The sequence below is a fragment of the Portunus trituberculatus genome, chromosome 17, assembly GCF_017591435.1.
Source record: "Portunus trituberculatus isolate SZX2019 chromosome 17, ASM1759143v1, whole genome shotgun sequence".
In the NCBI taxonomy this organism is placed as follows: domain Eukaryota; kingdom Metazoa; phylum Arthropoda; class Malacostraca; order Decapoda; family Portunidae; genus Portunus; species Portunus trituberculatus.
This window is the reverse complement of record NC_059271.1, coordinates 2,375,642-2,398,972: the sequence shown is the minus strand read 5'-3', so window position 1 is coordinate 2,398,972 and position 23,331 is coordinate 2,375,642. Positions and strand designations below refer to the sequence as shown.

The window sequence follows — 23,331 nt, the reverse complement described above, 5'->3', positions numbered from 1 at the left end:
CCAATGAGAACAGCTGAAAACACTAGAAAACCAATGAAAAAACAGCCAAAAACACTAGATTTATATAAAAACAATCCTAATAATTAGAGAACACCATTAATCACTTTAGAAAACACCATTATTAACTCTAGAGAACACCATTAATAACTAGAGAACACCATTGATAACTAGATAACACCATTAATAACTCTAGAGAACACCATTAATAACTAGAGAACACCATTAATAACTTTATAGAACACCATTAATAAGTAGAGAACACCATTAACTCTAGAAAACACCATTAATAACTATAAAACACCATTAATAACTAGAGAACACTATTAATAACTTTAGAACATTGTTGATAACTCTAGAGAACACCATTAATAACTAGAGAATGTCATTAATATCTTTAGAGAACACAATTGACTAGAGAACACCATTGATAACTAGAGAACACCATTAATAACTACAGAACACCATTAATAACTACAGAACACCATTGATAACTAAAGAACACCATTGATAACTAGAGAACACCATTGATAACTAAACACCATTAATAACTACAGAACACCATTAACTACAGAACACCATTAATAACTACAGAACACCATTAATAACTACAGAACACCATTGATAACTAAAGAATACCATTGATAACTAGAGAACACCATTGATAACTAGAGAACACCATTAATAACTAAAGAACACCATTAATAACTAAAGAACACCATTGATAACTAGAGAACACCATTAACTACAGAACACCATTGATAACTAGAGAACACCATTGATAACTAGAAAACACCATTAATAACTACAGAACATCATTAATAACTACAGAACACCATTAATAACTACAGAACACCATTGATAACTAGAGAACACCATTAACTACAGAACACCATTAATAACTAGAGAACACCATTGATAACTAGAGAACACCATTAATAACTAAAGAACACCATTGATAACTAAAGAACACCATTAATAACTAAATAAACACCATTCATAACTAGAGAACACCATTGATAACTAGAGAACACCATTAATAACTAAAGAACACCATTAATAACTAAAGAACACCATTGATAACTAGAGAACACCATTGATAACTAGAGAACACCATTAATAACTAAAGAACACCATTAATAACTAAAGAACACCATTGATAACTAGAGAACACCATTAACTACAGAACACCATTGATAACTAGAGAACACCATTATTTACAGAACACCATTAATAACTACAGAACACCATTAATTACTACAGAACACCATTAATAACTACAGAACACCATTGATAACTAGAGAACACCATTAATAACTAGAGAACACCATTGATAACTAGAGAACACCATTAATAACTAAAGAACACCATTGATAACTACAGAACACCATTAATAACTACAGAACACCATTGATAACTACAGAACACCATTGATAACTAGAGAACACCATTGATAACTAAAGAACACCATTAATAACTACAGAACACCATTGATAACTAAAGAACACCATTGATAACTACAGAACACCATTAATAACTACAGAACACCATTGATAACTACAGAACACCATTGATAACTAGAGAACACCATTGATAACTAAAGAACACCATTTATAACTACAGAACACCATTAATAACTACAGAACACCATTAATAACTACAAAACACCATTGATAACTACAGAACACCATTGATAACTAGAGAACACCATTTATAACTAGAGAACACCATTGATAACTAAAGAACACCATTGATAACTAGAGAACACCATTACAACTATCTGTGCTTCCCTTCATGCTTCCTGCCACCTCTTGCTTCAATTTCCTGTGCACTCTATCTGGCTTTCCTTAGAGTGTCATCCTCTGTCACCTCACCCTCACACACCTTCATCCCCCACCTCTCACCTAACCTGCTCTCTCTCTCTCTGCATGTGTGTGTGTGTGTGTGTGTGTGTGTGTGTGTGTGTGTGTGTGTGTGTGTGTGTGTGTGTGTGTGTGTGTGGGTTTGTTGCTTGTGGTTCTAATGGTGATGATCTTAATGGTAATGCTCTCTCTCTCTCTCTCTCTCTCTCTCTCTCTCTCTCTCTCTCTCTCTCTCTCTCTCTCTCTCTCTCTCTCTCTCTCTCTCTCTCTCTCTCTCTCTCTCTCTCTCTCTCTCTCTCTCTCTCTCTCTCTCTCTCTCTCTCTCATGTGTGTGTGTATATGTTCTAATGGTACTCTCTCTCTCTCTCTCTCTCTCTCTCTCTCTCTCTCTCTCTCTCTCTCTCTCTCTCTCTCTCTCTCTCTCTCTCTCTCTCTCTCTCTCTCTCTCTCTCTCTCTCTCTCTCTCTCTCTCTCTCTCTCTCTAATATTAATGGTACCGTTTTGTCACCTCAGCCTCATTATCATCCATCTAACATCCATTGTAATGTTTATATCATACTCTGCTTTCTCTTAACCACCTAATATGTAAACTTTCTGGTCTAATTGCTGGTGCTTCTTACTTCTTCTGTAGAATTAGCAGTAGATTAACACCGCTGCTCTGGTACTGTTGACTAGAGATGATGACATGATGCTAACGCCCAAATGCAGAAACGCCTTCCCCTCTCACAACGGCAATTTTCCAAGGCCACAGAGACAATGATCCCTGTTTTTAGGACAGTTTCTCCTTTTGTTAAACTAGAAATCTTGCCAATCTATCACCAGAACCATAGAAATACTCTTAAAATATGAGTATCTTCAACTAGAGCCTTTGGAAAGCTGTGATGGTGAGAGAGCAAAGCATTTCAGATTATGGGTCTAAGTGCTAAGCTGTATATTTGTCACTTACATGTATTTTACTGCATATATTTAAGTATAACGAGCCTTAATGTTAGTGATTCCCATGTGCTGAGGGTTGGCAGTGAGTGGTGCCGTCCTTCACTACCACAAGATGCACTGTCATTAACTCACTGGTGCAGGCGTGTGTGGTGAATGCTTCCTATCAAAACTCTACTGTTCTTCATAATAACACTTTTGCTGAAGGTATTGGAGGAAGCAGCACACTGGCCAGCACTGTGTCTTTCTATGGATCAGTATATTGTGGCCTAAAACTGTTTGCCTTTGTTGAATTCACACCTCAGACATCTTTCATTGTGGTGTACTTGGTGGCAGTGTGGTGTGGTGTGCATCTTGTGGTGTGTGGGTGGCAGTGGTTTGCATAGACTAAGCAAAATGGATAACACTTGTATGATTGGGTGATTAATAAATGCCTTTTCAGTGTTTTAAGGATAGATTAAGCTCCACAGATCTTGTAAAACAGAATTGTGTATATTTAAAATTGGACCAAGCCTTGTGAGAGAGTGCCGGTGGTGTGTTGGGGCATTGGTGTGTTGGTGGTGGAGTGGCAGGCAGATGTCTCACCAGGGCAAGGTTACAGGGAAGGAATGTTTAGTGTTTGAACAAATGCTTCCCTCTGACCTTTGAAGTGTTTTTGTTTAGAAGATCGAAGGACAGTGTGTGTGTGTTTGTGTGTGTGCGAGTGTGAGTGTGAGTGTGAATCAAGTGAGGCTAAATTCACTCTCACAGATGGAATAGTGTGTGTTGATGGTGGGGAGAGAGATAGGGACAAGAGAGGTGACAGTGGTGTAGTGTGGTGCTATAGGACAGGCAGTGACAATGATGGTGGTGGTGGTGGTGCAGGATTGGAGGTAACATCCCCGCCCACAATACCTTTCACCATTTATATCACGTACTGGCACCACACTCTGTCGCCGTGAGTTACCACCAGCACCACCTGTAATGTGTGGGTGTGGAGCTCAAGTATGGTGGGGCTGTGGTTGGTGCTGTGGTCACTGTGCTGAGATGAGCTACTATATTCAGGCCAGGGGCAGGTAAAAGGCAAAAAAAAGAATGCTTGGTAAGTCTTCAGTTCACATCCCAGGGAAAAGAAATACCTGAATAAATTAATAAATGAAGTAATTGTTTGTTCTCATTATCTAATTTATTGACATTACTCTTTTGCTGTTTTGGGATAATAATAGTGCAAAATATTAATGGTAAGATATTTCTCTCTCTCTCTCTCTCTCTCTCTCTCTCTCTCACACACACACACACACACACACACACACACACACACACACACACACACACACACACACACACACACTTGTATCATTGGAGAATTTAATGTATCTTACCAAAATTCAGTGGCTGTGTTCATTATGCTTTCACTCACACCCCAACAGTAACAAAAAAAATAATAATAATAATGATAATAGTGGTGTAGCCTTTCTTCCTTCCTTCCACCCCTTACCACCAAAAATTAAAGAGAGAGTAAAGAAATAGAAATGAAAGAAAAAAAACATGATGCGATACATTTTGACATAAGTAATTAATAGTTGAGGATATGAACTGAAGCTTTCCATGTACAGTACCACCTCCCTTCCATCCATTAGTACACCTATGCACTCTAGGTTAGCTCCCCCTACCCACCCCATCCATCCACCCTTACACCTCCCCAGAAGACCCACACCTATTCCTTATTCATTCTTTTAGCACTTCTTCTCACTCATCCCTCCTCCTCGTCACTCATTCCTTCAGCACCCCTTCTCACTCATCCCTCCTCCTTGTCACTCATTCCTTTAGCCCCTCTCCTTATCCATTCTTGTAGCATCCTTTCCTTTAGTACCTCTCCTCACTCATCCCTCCCCCTCCTCACTCATTCCTCAGTCCTACACCTTTATTAAGAGATGGTTCTTTTCCTTTCCTTTCTTTTCCCTCCTGTTCCCTCCTTCAGTGAGATAAAATGCTCCTGATAGCTTGTCTTCACTCCCATTCTCCTCTCCCATCCTCCTCCTACACAAGTTAGTATACATAATGTTTTTTTACACTTTACATAACCATACTGAAATATATATACATGGATTTAGTAATTTTATCTACTTCTATACATAAAGCACTTAAATATACATGTTTTTTTAGTGAGAGTTCTACTGTTTGATACATGCTATACATATTTAGTTATCATTCCATTCCTTTCCCTCCTATTCCCTCCCTCTATGAGATGAAAATGCCTTAGATCCCTTGTTTTCACTCCCATTATCCTTATCCTCCCTCCTTCCTCCTCTGTCTCCTCCCTCTCCCCTTTCCTCCCTTTTCCCTTTTCTTTCTCTTCCATTCCCTCCCTCAATGAGATAAAAATGCTTAAGATCCCTTGTTTTCACTTCCTTTATCCTCCTCCTCCTCTTCCCTTCTCCCTTTTCTCTCCTTCCTCCTCTCTTTCCTCTCTTTCTTTCCCCTCCTATTCTTTCCCTCAATAAGATAAAAATGCTTAAGATCCTGTTCTTTCACTCCCATTATCCTCCTCCTCCCTTCTCCATCTTCCCTCCTTGCTCTTGCCTCCTCCCTCCCCTCCCTTTCCTCCTCCTCCTCCTCCCTCCCTCCCTTTCATCCTCCCTCATCCTTCCTCCTTCCTTTCCTCCTATTGCCTCCCTCTCCTCCCTTTCCTCCTATCGCCTCCCTCTCCTCCCTTTCCTCCCTCCTTGCCTCCCTTTCATCCTCCCTCCTTCCTTTCCTCCCCTCTCCTCCCTCCTCCCTTTCCTCCCCCTCGCCTCCCTTTCCTGCAGTAACCTTGGGCCAAAAAACATGTCTTGGTGTAACAGAGGACATTGTTTGGTTGGTGTTGTGGTGTTACTAATTGTTTGTGGTGTTTGCTGTGGTTGTAGCAGCACGGGAGATGTGGTGCCAATTACTGTTATTATTATTATTATTTTTTTTTTTCATTGAGTTAACCTTTTTTGTGGTTTATTTGTATTTTATTTTGTTTATTTATGTGTTTTGTTCACTTTTTTTTTAAGTTTGTTTGTCTTTATTTTGTTTTATTGGCTCATTTTTGTATAGATTTTGTAAAATTTGTTTTATTTATTTATTGTTTTATTTGTTTTGTTTTATTTATTTACTTTTTTATTTATTTATTTATTTATTTATTTATTTTATTTATTTATTTTTATTTTTTTGCCTGCTACTAACTGTGGCTTCAAATAATTTGTATTCAGTAGTGCTTTGATCTGCTTGTATTTACTGTATGACTGTACGTATGTATGTATGTATGTACTCATTAACAACTAAATACTTATCCGCTACCTTGTTCCGAGGATACTGCAGTGTAGCCAGTAATGTCTGTTTCCTCCACACACATTGAGCTTTTCTGCCAATTTCTTTTAATCACAAATAGAAAATGTATTGATTTGTTGATTTATGAAAGCTTATTATTTGTTGGTGAGGTTGAGCTGGCAGGAAAACCTTTCATGAGTGTGCTTTTCCATTGATTGGCCACTGAAGCTTCACCTAACCAGTACAGGAACTATAATGATATGGTGCCAAGATGTTGCTCTAAGTGGCGAAGGAAAGGAGTGCACCATTAGCTGTGACTTTGCTGCCAGCTCAGCCTCAACAAGCTATGTTCCTGGGGCAGCATTGCATTACCCTTACTGCCATTCACACACTCACACTCCTATTGTTAGTGCTGAGTCAACAGGGAGATTTAAAGGGAGGTTAGACAAATTTATGGATGGGGATGATAGATGGAATTAAGTAGCTTTACCTGACAGTCTCTTGCAGCTTCCCTCATTGTCTTATGTTCCTATATCCTCTAGTGACACCTTGGAGCAGTGATAGAGGGTCAAGAACATGATATTTAGTGTAAGGGGAGATTGGAAACAGTTCAGTCTTACATCCTCAAAATTCATACGAGACTATTTACAGCATTTCCAACTCAGAAAATCATAGGACATGTCATATGTTTTAGGTACTCAGTAGAGAGGTATTGAACTATAGGCCAGTTGTTCTCAGTGTGTTAGTCATGGCAGGCTGGCAACACAACACAGATCAGGCTGGGCTGAGTGAAGTGTTTGTCATGGCAACAGAAGGAGAGTGTTGGGTGTTCATCAAATCTTAGGTAACTTTTCTCTGTATGATCTCTTGGTTGTGTGGGCATTATAATTGTTAGCTCTAGTTTTAGCTGTGTAGCTGGGAAGGTAGATCTCTCTCTCTCTCTCTCTCTCTCTCTCTCTCTCTCTCTCTCTCTCTCTCTCTCTCTCTCTCTCTCTCTCTCTCTCTCTCTCTCTCTCTCTCTCTCTCTCTCTCTCTCTCTCTCTCTCTCTCTCTCTCTCTCTCTCTCTCTCTCTCTCTCTCTCTCTCTGGCAGGGATGAGAGTGGAGCTTAGCATAGTCAGTGAGGCAGTGGTGTGGATTAGAGGGATGGTGTGAGTGGTGTTGTGTTGTCACCAGCACTCCTGTGGGTGGTGTAGTGCTTGCCAGTCCAGCGTTGGCCTCATGTAGCTGTTGCTTGTGCGTTGGTCAGTTCGGATGCAGCGCTGAGTCATTCCTTGTTGTGTGTATTTCTTTTAGTTTCACTTTAGATATTTCAGAATTATTTTCTTTATTTAGAACACATGTAATTGCCATTTATTTGCCTTTAGGTACTGTACTTTTTGTTTATTTATTTTGTTGTGTGTGTAGTTTAATGGTTGCATTATTTGTATCTTTGTTTTGTTACTGACTCTAACTCTCTTGGGTGACTGTGGTGGCTGTGGTGATGGTGGCGGTGGTGGTGGTGGCTGGTTCCTAACAGCAGATTCCTTTCACCATTCCGGCGGGCACCTCGTCCCCCAAACAGCAGCAGCAGCAGGCGCAGCATTCCTCCCCAGCCCCGCACCACCTTCGCCTCAAGACCAATGGTTCCCTCCCCCTCTCCACTACCACCACCACCACCTCCTCCACCTCCTCCACCACCACCTCCATCCCCCCCCATAAAAACGGTGTCCTCCAGGCTGCCGTACCCAGCATGGCGTCCACCCCACACCACCCCAAACTGTCCCCAAGTAGTTCCCTGAGTTCATCCCGGTCATCCCTGAGTGGAGTGCCCGGCCCCGGCTCCCTCCAACGGTGCCACAGTGCCTTCCTGGGGCGGCGGGGGCCACGGGGTTCCCTGCCAGGGATAAGCAGCAGCAGTGGGGCGGAAGAAGTGCTAGACTGTGGGGTGGGAGGCGGGGCGGGGCGGCGTGGGGGCCGGCTGAGGTGGTCAGGGCGGGCTGTTCCGCACTCACGGGGTGGCCCTGGCCCGGGGTCATTGCAGAAGAAGGAACCATCCGGCCTGACGGATGGCCTCTCCCTCCCACACTCCCTGGCCAGGAGGGTGACCAGCTCCAACACACAGACTTCCTCGGCACCCTCCCCGCGGCCCGTCAGGCGCCCCTCGGCTCCCACCACTTCTCCCAGCGGCGGCAGCGGCGGCGGCAGTGGAAGTAGAGGTGGCAGCGGCGGCAGCACTCCAGGACATCACCACCACCACCATCACCGCCACACTGGATCGTGTTCCCATCACCACCATCACCACCACCACCACCCTGAGGCCACCAACGGGGAAGCGGGGGGACGCAGGATGCGCCGCAGCTCCCAGTCCTCGCAGGGGTCCTCACTGTCCTACACCCGCCCCTACAAGCAGGTTAGCGCCTCCATCTAAGCCTCTGTAGCGGCCGGCTGTAGTGTAGCGCCGGCAGGTAGTGGTAGCAAGCGCTTGTTGCTGTGTGAGGCTGTCACGTCAGCACAGCCGCTGCCCACTGTTGCACGGCCTGTGTGTGTGGCGGTGACCAGGGCAACACTCCTGGTGAAGCCACCCTTTTCTTGCACCTGTGGGACACCTCTTGGTGGTGGACTGCTGGCTGGCGGTGAGAGCGAGGCAAGACGAGGCTGGCCCACCTCCATCTCTAAGGTGTAACATGCTTTTCCACTTTCTCACTCTCTCTGTGTCTGTCTGAACGCTGGTGGTGGAGTGCGTGCATTGTGGGGCTTGTAGGCTAAGGCTTGGAATCAGATGAGTCTAATGAAGTGATCACTTCTGTGTAAGCTGTAAGTCTTATACTCCAGCTGTCATGTAAACTGTAAGTAATGGCACTCACTGTTGTAATGCTGACCAAGATGTGTGTGGAAATTATGGAGGTTTAAGGCAAGGTTTGGTATGACAGACAAAAGGAGAAAGAGCAGGAGGAGGCATGAGCCGTACCCTCCCTGGCCTTGGCCGCAGCACACTTCATCTGCTACACTACGTCACTGGCAGGGATGAGAGAAAAAAACTGTAGAATCACCGCCACATTAATCCTTGAATGATGGTGATGTGACATGCTAGCCAGGATGTGTTGAAGTCTTGCCTCTCTTTGACAGCCCTGGCCAGCCTGACGTGGTGGAGCAGGCATGCACACACTGACTCAACAACTCACTGACTCACTGACTTGTGGCTGTAGTACATGACTGACATACACACACACACACACACACACACACACACACACACACACACACACACACACACACACACACACACACACACACACACTTGTCTATATAGGGTTCAAGAGAGATGTCTATACTAGATGATTTTGTAAGAAACTGAAGAGACACCAAGAAATAAAGTTATCGTAAAAAAAAAGACATAGAAATCTGGAACACTGGCTAAAATAAAAGCAAAAAAAAAAAAAAAAACAGCACATACTAGAAATAGTTGAAAATCTAAAGCGAAGTTGGATAAACACACACACACACACACACACACACACACACACACACACACACACACTATCACCTTGCTGGACCTTTTGACTGGTGGTGGTGATTGTGGTGGTGATGGTGATGGTGATGGTGGTGGTGGTGATGGTGAAGGTTTCTCTCCTCTTGTATGGGATGTTTGTTACTGATAAGCTGTTATTAGTGGTGTAGTACTTCATTTCTCCTCTCCCACTATCCTTCCATTATAGGCTTTCCTCTCTCTCTCTCTCTCTCTCTCTCTCTCTCTCTCTCTCTCTCTCTCTCTCTCTCTCTCTCTCTCTCTCTCTCTCTCTCTCTCTCTCTCTCTCTCTCTCTCTCTCTCTCTCTCTCTCTCTCTCTCTCATTCAGTATCATTCATCAGTACAGTTTGTTTATTCTTTGACGTCTTGTTTCTTGACGCATTGTTTTCTTTCTATTCATCATCATCTGATTCATCACAAAGGTAAGTTGTTATTGTATGTTGTGTCAATAGTGCTATTCTCATGTTTTAGAAGCAGTGTTTGCTTGTTAACCAAAGGCAGTCTTGATTTATATTCTTGTTGAATTACTGATAAGAGAAAGAATCACAAGAACTCATTATTTGAATATTTGTAATCATTATTCAGTATTCAGTTAAATATTTCAGCTTTTCTTTTCTGTAGCATGTTCCAAGATGAGGATTCTAAATGTCTAACTGAGAGCAACTGTATGTAATTGCACATTGCACTGTGTGTATTTCTGATGACCTGGATACATTGCACTAAACACTGTGATATTCTGCATCAAATGTTATTGAAAGGTGTCAATAAAGTAATTATATTTTTGTTAAGAAACAAAAGTTTGTCAAGCATAGAAGCATTACCTTTGGCAGCATGTTAGTGTGCTTCAGTGTTGTCAGAAGTACATGTGTGGTGGAGCCTTGGCAGGACTGTGTAGGGATGTCAGCCCAGCACACACCCCTGCCTCTGTGGTGGCGGTGTGTTCCTCCCAATCAGGTCCCAGAGGCCGTCTCAGCACCAGCCATTGTCCTCCTGCAGGAGTCAGGTCGTTCCAGTGACAGTTCCATGTCACAGAGCCGCACTTCCCTGGAGAGCTCCGGCTACCGGCTGCTGGAGTCCCCACGGGGTAGTGCTAGGGATGCCAAGCTGGCCCTGGCAGGGAACAGCAGGGTGGGCGAGCGCCGCAGCAAGGAAGGAGACCCGGCTTCCTCCCCGCGCTCCCCCGATTCCATGTCTTCTCAGTCCTCCCCAACTCATCCCCAGGGGGCCCCTGGTACCCCCTCCTCCCACCGGCGACCTCACCCCGACAGAAGAGAGCCGGCCTCACGCTACAAGGCAGCACCGCAGCATGACTTTGCCCTGCTACAGATGGCCAAGCAGCGAAGCTTTGATGTCTCCAATTACCCCAAGCGGTCAGAGCTGAACCTGGACCGGCCGCGTGAAATAGCCCTCTCCCGTAGCTACAGCTTCATGTCTCGGCCGCGCTGCCATGACGAGGATGGCATGCACGAGCGCTTTCTGGTGGCCAGCAGCGGCGGCGGCAGTGGGTCCGGTGGCCTGCGTTCGGTGGAGTCCACGCCACAGCCGCGCCGCCGCAACAAGCACGATGTGGCCGGCAGCCCCGATTCATCCCTGGGCTCCCACGGCTACCTCAGCCACAGACAGCGCTCAGACAGTTCCGGCCTGGAGAGTCTGGCCACTCCCATGATGCACCGCAAGCAGCGCTCCCTGGAGTCTGGCAAGACCAGGCTGAGGGCAGACCTGCGGCCCAGCAGCAGCGCACACACCAGACTGGTCGCTTCAGATTCTAGTCCCAGTCCCCCGAGTCCCAAGCACGAGTTCTCCCCATTCACCTTTGAGTCTCCCAAGGGGCAGGACAGCGGGGCCTCCACGCTCACTGACAAAGACACTCGCTCCAACTACGGGCGGGGCTCAGCGGACAGCTCGCCACACTCCCAGGTGGACTCTGGCCTGGTGTCCGGCACCACCGGCAGCCGCGGCTCCATCGACAGCAACTCCCGGCGGACGGAGCGGCCGGATAAGGAGACCAAGCACTCCTCCACCGAGGCCACTGCCAAGGTCTCCCCAAGCCGGCCGGCCAGTGAGCGTGAGGGCCGCCGCTGCAGCCACCGCCGCCACCACCACTGCAGCAAGCACCGCACCGGCAACTCAGCCCCAGCCCCCGGCAGTGGCTGCGGTGCCCCAGCCAGCACCACCACTGCTCCGTCAGGCACCACAGACAGCGACCGCAGCGACACCCTCCAGAGCAGCAGCAGCTCCCAGCACCTGGTGCAGGCCAGCAGCGGCACAAACAGCCACAACCACAACTCAAGCTCAGGCAGCAGCAGCACTGCCAAGCAGGCCTCCCCCAGCAGTAGCAGCAAGCAGGCTAGCCCCAGCACTGCTGGCACAGGCCGGCAGACCAGCCCCTCCACCACCAACACCACCTCCACCACCACCACCACCACCACCACCACCACCACTGCTGCCGCTCCAGGCCGCCAGACCAGTCCACAGCACCACGACCTCACTCACCTCTACTCCAACCTGGAGTATGTGTATGAGCAGCCCGTCTACCAGTACATCATGGAGCAGGCCAAGCTCACAGGTGGGTCACCCCTCACCCTCAAAGCTGACCCCTCCTCTTCCTCTTTCTCTTCCTCTTCCTCTTCCTCTTCCTCTTCCTCTTCCTCTTCCTCTTCCTCCTCCTCCTCCTCCTCCTCCTCCTCCTCCTCCTCCTCCTCCTCCTCCTCCTCCTCCTCCTCCTCCTCCTCCTCCTCCTCCTCTCCTCTTCTTCCTTCTCTTCTTCCTTCTCCTTCTTGATATTATTATTATTATTATTATTATTATTATTATCATCATATCATCATCATCATCATCATTATTACTATTGTTATTATTATTGTTATTACTATCATTGTTATTATTATTGAAATGGAGAGTGAAGAAGGGTGATGAACTGTGCATAGAATAACAGACAGAATCACTGACACAACACCAAACATGCACAACACAGCACATCACCAGTCGTGCCGTAGTGATCACCTTGACTCCAGCACCAGCACTAGTCATGTTAGTGGTAGTGAGCGGCACACAGGCACTGACTCATTAACACCCTGGCACGCACAACTGTCCCGTCACAATGAATGTTGATTGCTCAGGTTACCGGTTTGGTGATGCCCTGTTTGAGGATGGCGACTCCCTGCACAGTGATGACTCCGCCGGCCGCCTTGACGACAGCGACGAGTTTGCTGATGACGAGGGCATGTCCAACGCTGACTCCTCCTCACAGGTACACTACCTTTGCCTCTTTATGACTTGCTGGACCTTTATAAACATTCCAGCTCTTCAATCCTTTTTTTCTTTTACTTTTCCTTATTAATTTTATATGCAAGAGGGGAAATCTGGCCAGGGGCAACAAAAATTATTAAACAAAAGGCCCACTTAGATGCCATTTCCCAAGCAGGTCTGAGAGAGTTAGCCAAAAGAATGGGATGTGTTGAAATCTCCCTCTTTCAATGAGTTCAGGTAATAGGAAGATGGATATACAGAAGCAGGCAAGCAGAGAGTTCCAGAGTTTATATTAGAGATGGGTGTTTAGAATTATTAGTGGCTTCCTGTCATGACTTACTTATGACATTTGAAGCTGAGTCTCCATCAACTAATCCTTTGCATCACATGAAGGCAACACTTACTGATGTTCTGCCACTTCCCCCACAGGAATACTTGGAGGATGTCAACTACCTGGCTGATGATGAGATGTATTCTGACTTCTACATGCCGTTCAGCTGGAGGAACAAGACCAAGCTGGGTGAGCACTGACCCTTGGTTCTTGTTTGATCCAATTGACACGTTTGTTTTACTGTGCAATGGAACTTGTGGTGTGTATGTGTGTTTGTTGGTGTGTACCTGTGTATGTGCATCCCTCAAAACACATCATCACCACGCCTAACAGAATTGGTAATGCATTAGTGGTGACAACTCTTCCCTCCCTGACAGATGAAGATGACACAGTCGATGGCACCAAAGAGAGCCAGGCACCCTCGGCAGTCCACAGCGGGCCTGGCATTACGGCACCCTCCCCACAGGTGGCTCCCAGGACGTCTCTCCCTTGCACCATCCCCAGCGCTGCCTCCCACGCCCCCATGCCTCCCAACAGCCTCCCCCTGGACACCCAGCATGCCTCACTCAGAAGGAAACAGGACGCAAGCAACCACCAGCCTCTCTACTCACCCATCCTGGAGAAGGGCGAGGTGTGTGTGTGTGTGTGTGTGTGTGTGTGTGTTTACTCAGTTGTAGTATATAGGGACTGATCTTCATTCATGTGGTTGTGTCTTGATATCTTGGTTCAGTCTTTCCTTTGCCTAACATCCACTCCTTACCTCTGCATATTACTTCCCTTCTACATTTTTTTATTTAGATACTTGTATTTCTGTGTGTGTGTGTGTGTGTGTGTGTGTGTGTGTGTGTGTGTGTGTGTGTGTGTGTGTGTGTGTGTGTGTGTGTTTACCCAATTGTATTTACCTAGTTGTGGTTTATTGGATAAGTCTGAGAAACTGGAGGAATAAAAACTAACCCATCACTGATTCAAGATGAAATTCTACATCATCATAAAGCAGCAGTTGTAAAGAGTAATTGCCAGTGTGTGTGTGTGTGTGTGTGTGCAGGGGACTTCTGTGTCATGGCCATGACCCTGCAGAGAGTATGTCAAGGAATTAAGTGTATAGAGAAGTATAGAGATGGTGGGGTTCATGATCATTGCACTACATAATCCTTGTCTCTGAAGTCCCCTCTCTTGAGCTCTGTCCCGGCTCCTGTAGGGCTTACAATGGGGTGGTTGATGGGTGTGGAGTGGTGCAGCACTTTGTTCCTCTGCCTCAGCTAAGTGGTGGTGGTGGTGGTACTGGTAGTGGTGGAGGACAGCTGGGCAACCGTCCTCTCTCCATCTCCATCCCGAATATGACTGACCCAACACTCACAACCAACCCTGTGACTGGCTCTCTCCACCGGCCCTCACAGGTCAGTTGCTTGCTTGCTTACTCACTCACTCACTCACTCACTTACCCATTCACTTTATCTCTCGTGTGTTTTTTTTTTTTCTTTATGAGGGAGTAAAATCATTGAGTCATCATAATACAAGGCAGTTGCTTTTCTGGACAACAAAACAAATTAATTATTTTCTTTTCACTAATGATGGTGATGATGGTGAAAGTTCTTGTTTATCATTTTTCCACTAATGGTGGTGAGAGTCATTGTTGTTGTTTATCATTCTTTTTTCTCCTTTTGCCTAACAGTGGATTAGTTTGTTCCTTTGTGGTGCAGCAGTAGATGTGTTAGCTAATCTCTCCCCTCCAAGGCCTCTTTTCTCTGAGAACCACTCTTCAAGGACTGGCCATGACAAACAAGTCCCAAGTGACCTTTTTTAAATATCTGTTCTCTTGTAGTATAAAAAAAACTTTCCTATTCACTCTGTATCTTGGCTTCCACTCAAGGCTTCCCACCCTCATCCTCAGGGGCTGACGGCTCTCTCCCTCATGAAGAAGCCTCCCTCAGAATCAGACTTTGAGCGGTACAGCGGCGGTGGCGGTGGCGAGGGGCACAACATGGAGAAGTATGCACAAGAGAACCTCAACATCCACACCCGTGGCCTGTTGAGGAAGAAAGTGCCTGTTGTGGACATGATCTCATGGACAAAGGTAGTGAAGCTTCAGCCTCAGTGTTTGTGTGTGCAGCAGATAGCTCTCCTTTGTGTATACCAGGGAAGACTTACCTGTATATTTATTCTTTTACAATTACAAAACAAATGCAGCAAGTGTTGTATATAAGTGACTTTACTATGTAGGGTTGCTTTATTCCCCCAGGACCTGATAAGGAAACCCATGCTGGCCACCCTCGACAAGTCCCTAAAGAACCAGGCCTGCGACTTGTTCCGGCTGGTTCAGATCTACATGAGTGACCGCAAACCCAAACCAGGCATGACCCTCAACTCAGTAGGCCTGGATCTGGTGAGCACCTGCTTCAACACAGAGGACCTCAGAGACGAGCTCTTTGTGCAGATCTGCCGCCAAACCACTGAGAATCATAAGAGGTATCATTATTGTTTGCACTCAAAAACATGCTTCTCCTCCTCCTCCTCCTCCTCCTCCTCCTCCTCCTCCTCCTCCTCCTCCTCCTCCTCCTCCTCCTCCTCCTCCTCCTCCTCCTCCTCCTCCTCCTCCTCCTCTTCCTCCTCCTCCTCTTCCTCTTCCTGTTTATTTAGTTTTTTTTTTTTTCTTTTTTACTAAATGCTTCAGAATTTTTTAGTTAAAGGTATATTTTTATCACATTGTTAATTAATCACCTCACTGTTTTGTGTTGCATCAAAGAAGACTACTAAAAGACAAACTTGCTGGTGTTGTGTTGCTCTGAGTGTGACGACAGCTTCCCCACCACAGGGACAGTCTGAGGAGAGGATGGGAGCTGCTGGCCATCTGCTTGGCATTCTTCCCTCCTTCAGACAAATTCAATCCTTACTTGGCTGGCTACATCTCCCGTCACTGCGACCCGGCCTTCTGCTCCATGTTTCCTGATGTTTCCAAGTGGCCCATTCACATCCAGGTGGGTTGCTGTGCTTTGTCATTATTTTTACATATTTGTTATTTGGCCAAGGGTAGAAAAATAAAGCCATTGAGAGTGCCAGTGTCTTAGTTATGGTGGTGGTGTTGACTGTGTTGAGTGTGAGTGGTGTTGGTGAGGGTGGGGAATGTTGTGAGGAGGCTGATGTGTGGTTGTGTTGCCGGTGCAGGTTGCTCACTACGCTGGTGTGTGCATGAAGCGTCTGGAGCGAACCACAGTCAACGGCAAGCGGCAGCGGCTGAAGAAACCCACGCTGGAGGAGATTGACCTGGCTCGTCTCCACATCTTCCGAGCCTCCATGTTTGGCAGCACCATTGAGGAGGTCATGGCACTGCAGAGGGACAGGTAAAGCATCAACCTGACCTTTAATCTTGAAACTGTCTGGTGCTCACCTATTAAGTCACTTGGGTTCAGGGTAACAAAAGTAGTCAGTTCAGTTCAGAGGATGCATATCTGGCACTCAGCTTCCAGTCAGTCTTGTTAGTGCGTCAGAGTCCATCCCATCCCAGACCTTCATGCTGAGGTGGTGCAATATTTCTTTCTCTCAAACTTTTGGTGAGGCAAGTGTCCCATTGACAGGTACCCCCACCGGCGCTTGCCTTGGGTTCAGACTACACTGTCAGAGGAGGTCCTGAGGCTGCAGGGGACCAACACAGAGGGCATATTTAGGGTTCCTGCTGACTTTGAGGAAGTACACACACACACACACACACACACACACACACACACACACACACACACACACACACACACACACACACACACACACACACACACACACACATTTTCATATACTTACTCTATATTGTATTGCATAGCCTGATAAGTTTATCATATACATTAATATTAATGAGGTTGGTAAAAACTGTTTGATGTAGATGAGGCATTGCAGCTCAAATTCAAGATTGGCTTTGTGAGTTGTGCTTGTTTGGTAGCTTCCAGTCAGTTATCACTACAAGAAATATTGTGATGGTGATGATGAGGAGGAGGAGGAGGAGGAGGAGGAGGAGGAGGAGGAGGAGGAGGAGGAGGAGGACGACGACGACAAGATAGTCTTAACACCAGAGTCTTCCAGAATGCCAGAATAGTGTGCACAACCTAGGATGACTCCTTCCAGGCTTCCTGAAGCTTCAAGTCATGATCAAGAGAAGTTTGAACTCTGCTCAAAAGACTCCCGGTGCCATGAAATTTTCCTGAGGTGATGGTTGGTGTCATTGCTCTTGGCAGGTACACCAGTTGAAGCAGGTGGTGGACCAGTGGGAGGTTGGTGACTGTGGTGAAGCCCACGTGTGTGCTGCACTACTCAAGCTGTGGTACCGGGAGCTGTACGAACCCCTCATCCCCGACTCCCTGTACCAGGCTGCCATCAACGCCCATGAGGATCCCCAGCAGGCAGTGGCCCTCGTCAACAACCTTCCAGAGATCAACAGGCTTGTGCTCTCCTATCTCATCAGGTGAGTGTCCCATCCTGCCCTGTAAGGAGACTCATCAGGCATTACTGCTGTGAGTCATGTGTTAAGAGAGGTGTAAGTATTGTGGAGAGCAACATGTTGATGAGATGCAGCGAGGAGGCAAGTCAAAATGATAATAGAATTTTTGGTGATGAGAGACATGAATGAGTGGAAAAGCTATGATATTTGGGTGTGGACATTAAGGCAGACATGAGTCACAGGGTGGAAAGAGCTGAGGATTGGCACCAATAAGTATGATTTGGAAAAAAAAAGATTATGTGAAGTGAAAGTGGAATAATTTTTAGTGCCATATTTTTTGCATGGGTCTGAATGTCTGTTCAGGGAAAGGGTACACTTTCTGGCACTTGAAAATGGTTTGAAGTGTGAGAGGGAATGATGGGAAGGAAAACAGGATTAGAGAGATTTATGGAATGTGACATAGTTTGTTGAAGGGAACAGATCAGCGAGTTTTGAAAAGATATGGTTGTGTTCACTGGTCCTCTTAAATTCTCAGGTTCCTACAGTACTTTGCCCAGCCAGAGATTGTGGCAGCCACCAAGATGGACGCCAGCAACCTGGCCATGGTAATGGCACCCAACTGCTTGCGCTGCACCAGCGACGACCCTCGCATCATTTACGAGAACACCCGCAAAGAAATGGCCTTCATCCGAACCCTGATACAAAACTTGGACACAGCCTTCATGGAGGGAGTGGTCTGAGGCTGGGGGGAGGGCAAGGAGCGGCCTTGCGGGGACATGAGCAGGTGACGGAGGCAGTGCAGCGGTGTGGCAACGCACACACTCAACACAAGGAGCGGCCAGAGTGTGCTCCTTAAATAGTGTGTTGGAGCTGCCCAATGTATTGGTGCTTTACTTTATTCTGCCCTTCTGGGTGTATCTTGTATTGTAAACACACACACACACACACACACACACACACACACACACACACACACACACACACACACACACACACACACACACACACACATAAAAACAAAGAAACATTGTTTTCCCCATGTATTTTTATTCCTTGTCTTTTGGTGTTTGTGGGTTGCTCTACAAGCCATTAGTGTTGCAGACAGTGTGGCGGCTCCAGTGGTGGCTGCCAGTAGTGGTAGTGGTACTGTAGTTGTAGTAGTAGTGGTATTGGGCAACCTGTTTCTTTCTCTACAGCATTTAAAGTTGCATTTATTGCTTACAGTTACAGGAAACATGTACTATGTGTTGCATAATGTTGATGAGTCTTAGTGCTTTGTTGCTGAATACTTTATTTCCAGTCAACATGTATACTGTACTATATGTCATTTTTTTTATTTTTATACAGTCACTTGTTCCAGAAATCTTCTTAAGAATGATATTAAGAGTATCCTTTTTTTCCCATTTTTTCACTCACAATTAGGAGATAACAGTTATAGTAGATATCTAATTTAAAAGCAACATTCCAAAGATTTGCAAAGTTCAACATTGGGCCAAGTTGCATTTATTGTAGGAGCTTAAGGAACCCTCCCTCCCTCCCCTCTCTCCCTCCTTCCCTGAAGGAGCAGGAGTACATGACAAAACACTTGGATCCTGCAAGCGGCTTCTGATATTCAGAGTGTCAATGTCTGCAGCGATCCAGTGAACCGATCTGCTTCCACAAAGAGGACTTGCATTGTGTTTGTTCAGACCTAATCAAAAATTGTTGATTAGTCAGTGAAGAGGAAACCTTGTGCATGGAGCCATTGCTTGTGGTGTGTTGGTGGGAAGGAACCTAGGTGTGTTGAGGGAAGAAGGAAGACAAATGGTACTGAGAAGTCCCGCCTGGACACCCCTGTTATCTAGTCCTCAACTTGTATAGAACTTTCCTGAACTCTCATGTGCCAACTCAGACAAATGAAAAACAGATCAAAGCTTCTTTGTTTGCATTTGTTACAGGCACACTAGCTTTTGTTAGGAAACTTTATATATAATTAAGATATTATTTTTTTATGCCATGTTGACCACAGCATGTAACACACACACACACACACACACACACACACACACACACACACACACACACACACACACACACACACACACACACACACACACACACACACACACACACACTTGTATGCATACAGTGCATTCTTTTCATCATGTTCAGAGAGGCTTTCACATGTATTTTCTAGATATGAAAATTGTGGAAAGCCACTTGATTGTAGCATAAATGTATTTTCCTATACTGCTTTGTTACTTGAGGATGAGTCATGATGTGGCCTTCTTGCCAAGCAGATGTGTGCTTGCTCTGTGTGCAGTGAGCTTATTGGACAGTGTTGGGTGCCCCTCCCCTCCTAGAGCATTGGCCACACCTTCTCTACATGATGCTGAACACTCTCATACTCCCATCATTCATCCATTCCTCAGCCATGTGGACTTGCCTTTACCAGCTGCTCTTTGTGTGTGTGTGTGTGTGTGTGTGTGTGTGTGTGTGTGTGTGTGTGTGTGTGTGTGTGTGTGTGTGTGCATGTGTGTGTATGAACTTGTTTCTGTACACTCAACACAGAGGTTGCATTTACCATTCAGGGATAAGCAATGTCTGAGAAATTAATAATTGTAATTTGTGAGAATTGAATGGTGGGAGCTGCTTTTTCCAGTGGTAATTTTGTGTGGCTTTCTTCAAGAAAGGCAGTCAAGATCACTGTTTCTCCAGAGCTATCAAGAATCTCAGGAATAGAGCCAGAATCTTACTGGCACTCAACAAACTACGACCACCCTCGTGTACTGTCTCACGCCCAGGAGACACACATGCTGCTAGACACTTCTGCTTCTTTGTGTTCTGTATGTGAGGCAGGTTCCTTTTGACCTCAATACATCCCATGAGATTATTCTTTTATGTATTGCAAAGAAATATTTTTAAATATAATTAAATCATTGACTTAGAAGATTGAATCTGACTGAAAGTGGATCGAAGTACGTACCATCACAGAACATTTTGTTTCTGGTGGCAAAAGCACAATCATTGTATTTCAAGCCAGATATTTTCATAGCACAACACAGGATTTCTTCATTCCCCACCCTCAACAATTCAAATGAGATGCACAACCATACTATTGAGGTACTGTGTTTGTGGTCAGGTGTGTTCCTCCCAAGTGTCTCACTGTTCAGTCTTGGCCATTGTTCTACTAACAGTTTTAAGTACTATCTTGATGGAAAAATGCTGCAAAGTGTTATACCATTTTTGCTGGATGTAGATGAAAACTGATAATCTTCTTTTCTGGTCTGTCATAAAGATTGGCATTGTGGAATGGCAGATGCAAGACCAGTGGGTGTCATGGTTTGTGGTTGTGGCAAGCAGGTGCTGTGGGAGACAGTTTATGTATCATTTTGTCAGCTTAGTGAAGTCTTAAACACCTTGGAAGCAGTTCTGTTGAATTCACTCTTGGCAATCTGAGGCTTGATTTCAGGGTTGTTGTTGTTGTTGTTGTTGTTGCTGTTGTTGACACATTAATCACTGACCCATCAACCCCATCCACCAAGACTCAAATTGTAATACACACTATTTATCTTTTATGTAACAGTGGTAGATTACTCCACAAAATATGATAGCATTCTCCATGACTTACACACATAGATACATGTCATATGTAGACTTTCCCCTTGATGGCATATGTTAGTCAGGATTCCAGACACCATCCATATGGTGAAAACATGAAGTTATATCTCAGAAAGGCTTAGTTGTGAAGTTCCTACTGAAAAGGAACATGTAGACAAGGGTTGGTTCCTTTGTTAGCTAATTGATTATTACAAGATCATCCTACTTGACCATCACTACACTAGAGTAACTCTGTCACACTATCAACACCTCCTCAAGGGTGAATGAAGAGCAGCCACCTTCACATCCCAAGCAGCATGTCATGGTGTCACTACAGGGACACAACCTGAGTGAGGATGAGGCCCACCAAGGCATCCCACAAGAACTATGACTGGAAAAAGTAGAATTATTCTGCCTAAAGTTCTTGGTCTGTGCCCATAATATTGATGATGAGAATGAGAAAATCTTCAGCTCCATCTTCTAGTCTGATGAGATAAGCTGCATTTTTTTTTTTTTTTTCAGCACATTGAAATGTAGTATAGTCAATCAGGTTATTCATTTGTTACTATTGCCTGTCATCTAAGCTGTTTATTTGAGAAAAGGCTACATGTAACTATGATATGTGCATTTATACCAGAAATTAGTAATTTAACTTGGTAGTCATCAATTCACCAGTAGTGTCTCACAGAGAGAAGAGAGATGTGATGTATGACAGGAAAGGAAAGGCAGTACAGTATCTAATGGCCACTAGATAACTGTCATGAAGAGAGGGTAAGCTGGTGTGAGGTGAGGTGATGGCAAGATTCGCCACAGCTTGGCAGAAACTGACTTAGCAAGATGACACCCACTTCATCCACCTGATGAGTTATTGGTTAAGAGAGACAGTGTTGAGTGCACAGGAACTGAACAGCTTCATTTTCCAGAACCTAGAGATAGAAAGTAAACTGTTGACTCCAATTTCTGAGAGTCTTTGCTGCAGTGGATAGATAAAGCCATCACTCGCTGGTTGGCTGCAGTGAGTGGTGGTGGTGATGGTGTTGGGAAGCTGGACTGATTCATAGCTTGTTTCAGGCAGAATGACTTGAAATGTCATTATACAGGGTACCAGTTTCATCAGAGGAATGTTTGGGCAAGAGTTCAGGTTTTGCTTCTTTGGCTGCCATGTTTGGCTATGACAAAGATGTGTACGTACATTCGTGTTGCCTTTTATTCTCACCACCCAGCTGTCACTGTGGACACTGTGGACTGTGGTGAGGGATGCATGGTGGACAGGGTGGATCTCATCGAGGCATCTCTCTTAGTGCCATCAATCCTCAACACACCAGCACAGCCTGCAGCAATGAGGCTGAGGCTTACTGTAATGGATCAGCTCAGACCAAAACTAAAATATAAGTAACAGGGAAGAAAGTGGTTAACAGACACACAGGAGAGCAAAAAAAACAATGACCATTCCTGGTGAGTCCCTCAACATAGTGATAGCAATAATATATATATATATATATATATATATATATATATATATATATATATATATATATATATATATATATATATATATATATATATATATATATATATATATATATATATTAGACCATGTTTGCCTCATTTTACATTGTGTGCCTCAAAGATTCTGAAAGCACAACATCTTGTTTTTCATGAATAGCTGTATTGAATATCCATTTTTAAGGCATTTCAGAATTTGTTTTGCTTTTGGCTTCAGCACTGGTAGCTATGCAGCAACTTTTATTTGGAACTTGTTAATTATGGAGTATTATAATTTAATTTTGATGCATTGTACAGATATTCTGATGTAATATACATTGACATTGTATAGCTGTGTTTCACAATGTTGAAAGCATTTAAAATAATTTGTATAATGTATAAATATTAAAAGCTGTATGCTAATTTTAACTAGAAAATTTAAGTTTTGTTCCTTGGCCTTCCTTTTTTCACTTTAAGCATGAGGAAACAAAGCTCAGGAGTCAGATCTCCCCACACTTGCACACCAGCACACCTGTTGGCCCTGGCAAGGTCTGCAGGACTGCATGTAACCATGTCACCTCCCACGCCACCTGAGGTGGGCCGCACCATATGCTGTGTTGCTCCCCTCTGCCCTTCATAAACACTGAATCTAACTTCTGGAGTGCAGGATAAATTTTTAGCTGGGGAT

General features: G+C 45.0%; 1 protein-coding gene across 25 annotated transcripts in view; it reads left to right on the top strand.

Moving 5' to 3' along the window:
* Window positions 1–23,080, top strand: part of LOC123505157 (rho GTPase-activating protein 39-like) — a 92,778-nt gene extending 69,698 nt beyond the window's left edge. For 4 of the 25 annotated variants that reach the window (XM_045256281.1, XM_045256278.1, XM_045256279.1 and 1 more), the window contains 13 exons: window positions 7,587–8,459; window positions 10,531–12,142; window positions 12,696–12,826; window positions 13,255–13,345; window positions 13,534–13,787; window positions 14,416–14,553; window positions 15,048–15,230; window positions 15,396–15,622; window positions 15,969–16,131; window positions 16,319–16,494; window positions 16,729–16,840; window positions 17,377–17,603; window positions 18,115–23,080. In XM_045256281.1, the coding sequence (XP_045112216.1) occupies window positions 7,587–8,459; window positions 10,531–12,142; window positions 12,696–12,826; window positions 13,255–13,345; window positions 13,534–13,787; window positions 14,416–14,553; window positions 15,048–15,230; window positions 15,396–15,622; window positions 15,969–16,131; window positions 16,319–16,494; window positions 16,729–16,840; window positions 17,377–17,603; window positions 18,115–18,319 (4,392 nt within the window). In that variant the 3' untranslated portion in view covers window positions 18,320–23,080. The remainder of the gene's footprint in view (window positions 1–7,586; window positions 8,460–10,530; window positions 12,143–12,695; window positions 12,827–13,254; window positions 13,346–13,533; window positions 13,788–14,415; window positions 14,554–15,047; window positions 15,231–15,395; window positions 15,623–15,968; window positions 16,132–16,318; window positions 16,495–16,728; window positions 16,841–17,376; window positions 17,604–18,114) is intronic. The other 21 variants (XM_045256292.1, XM_045256290.1, XM_045256293.1 and 18 more) reach the window with 9 other exon arrangements.
* Window positions 23,081–23,331: the final 251 nt, after the last annotated feature.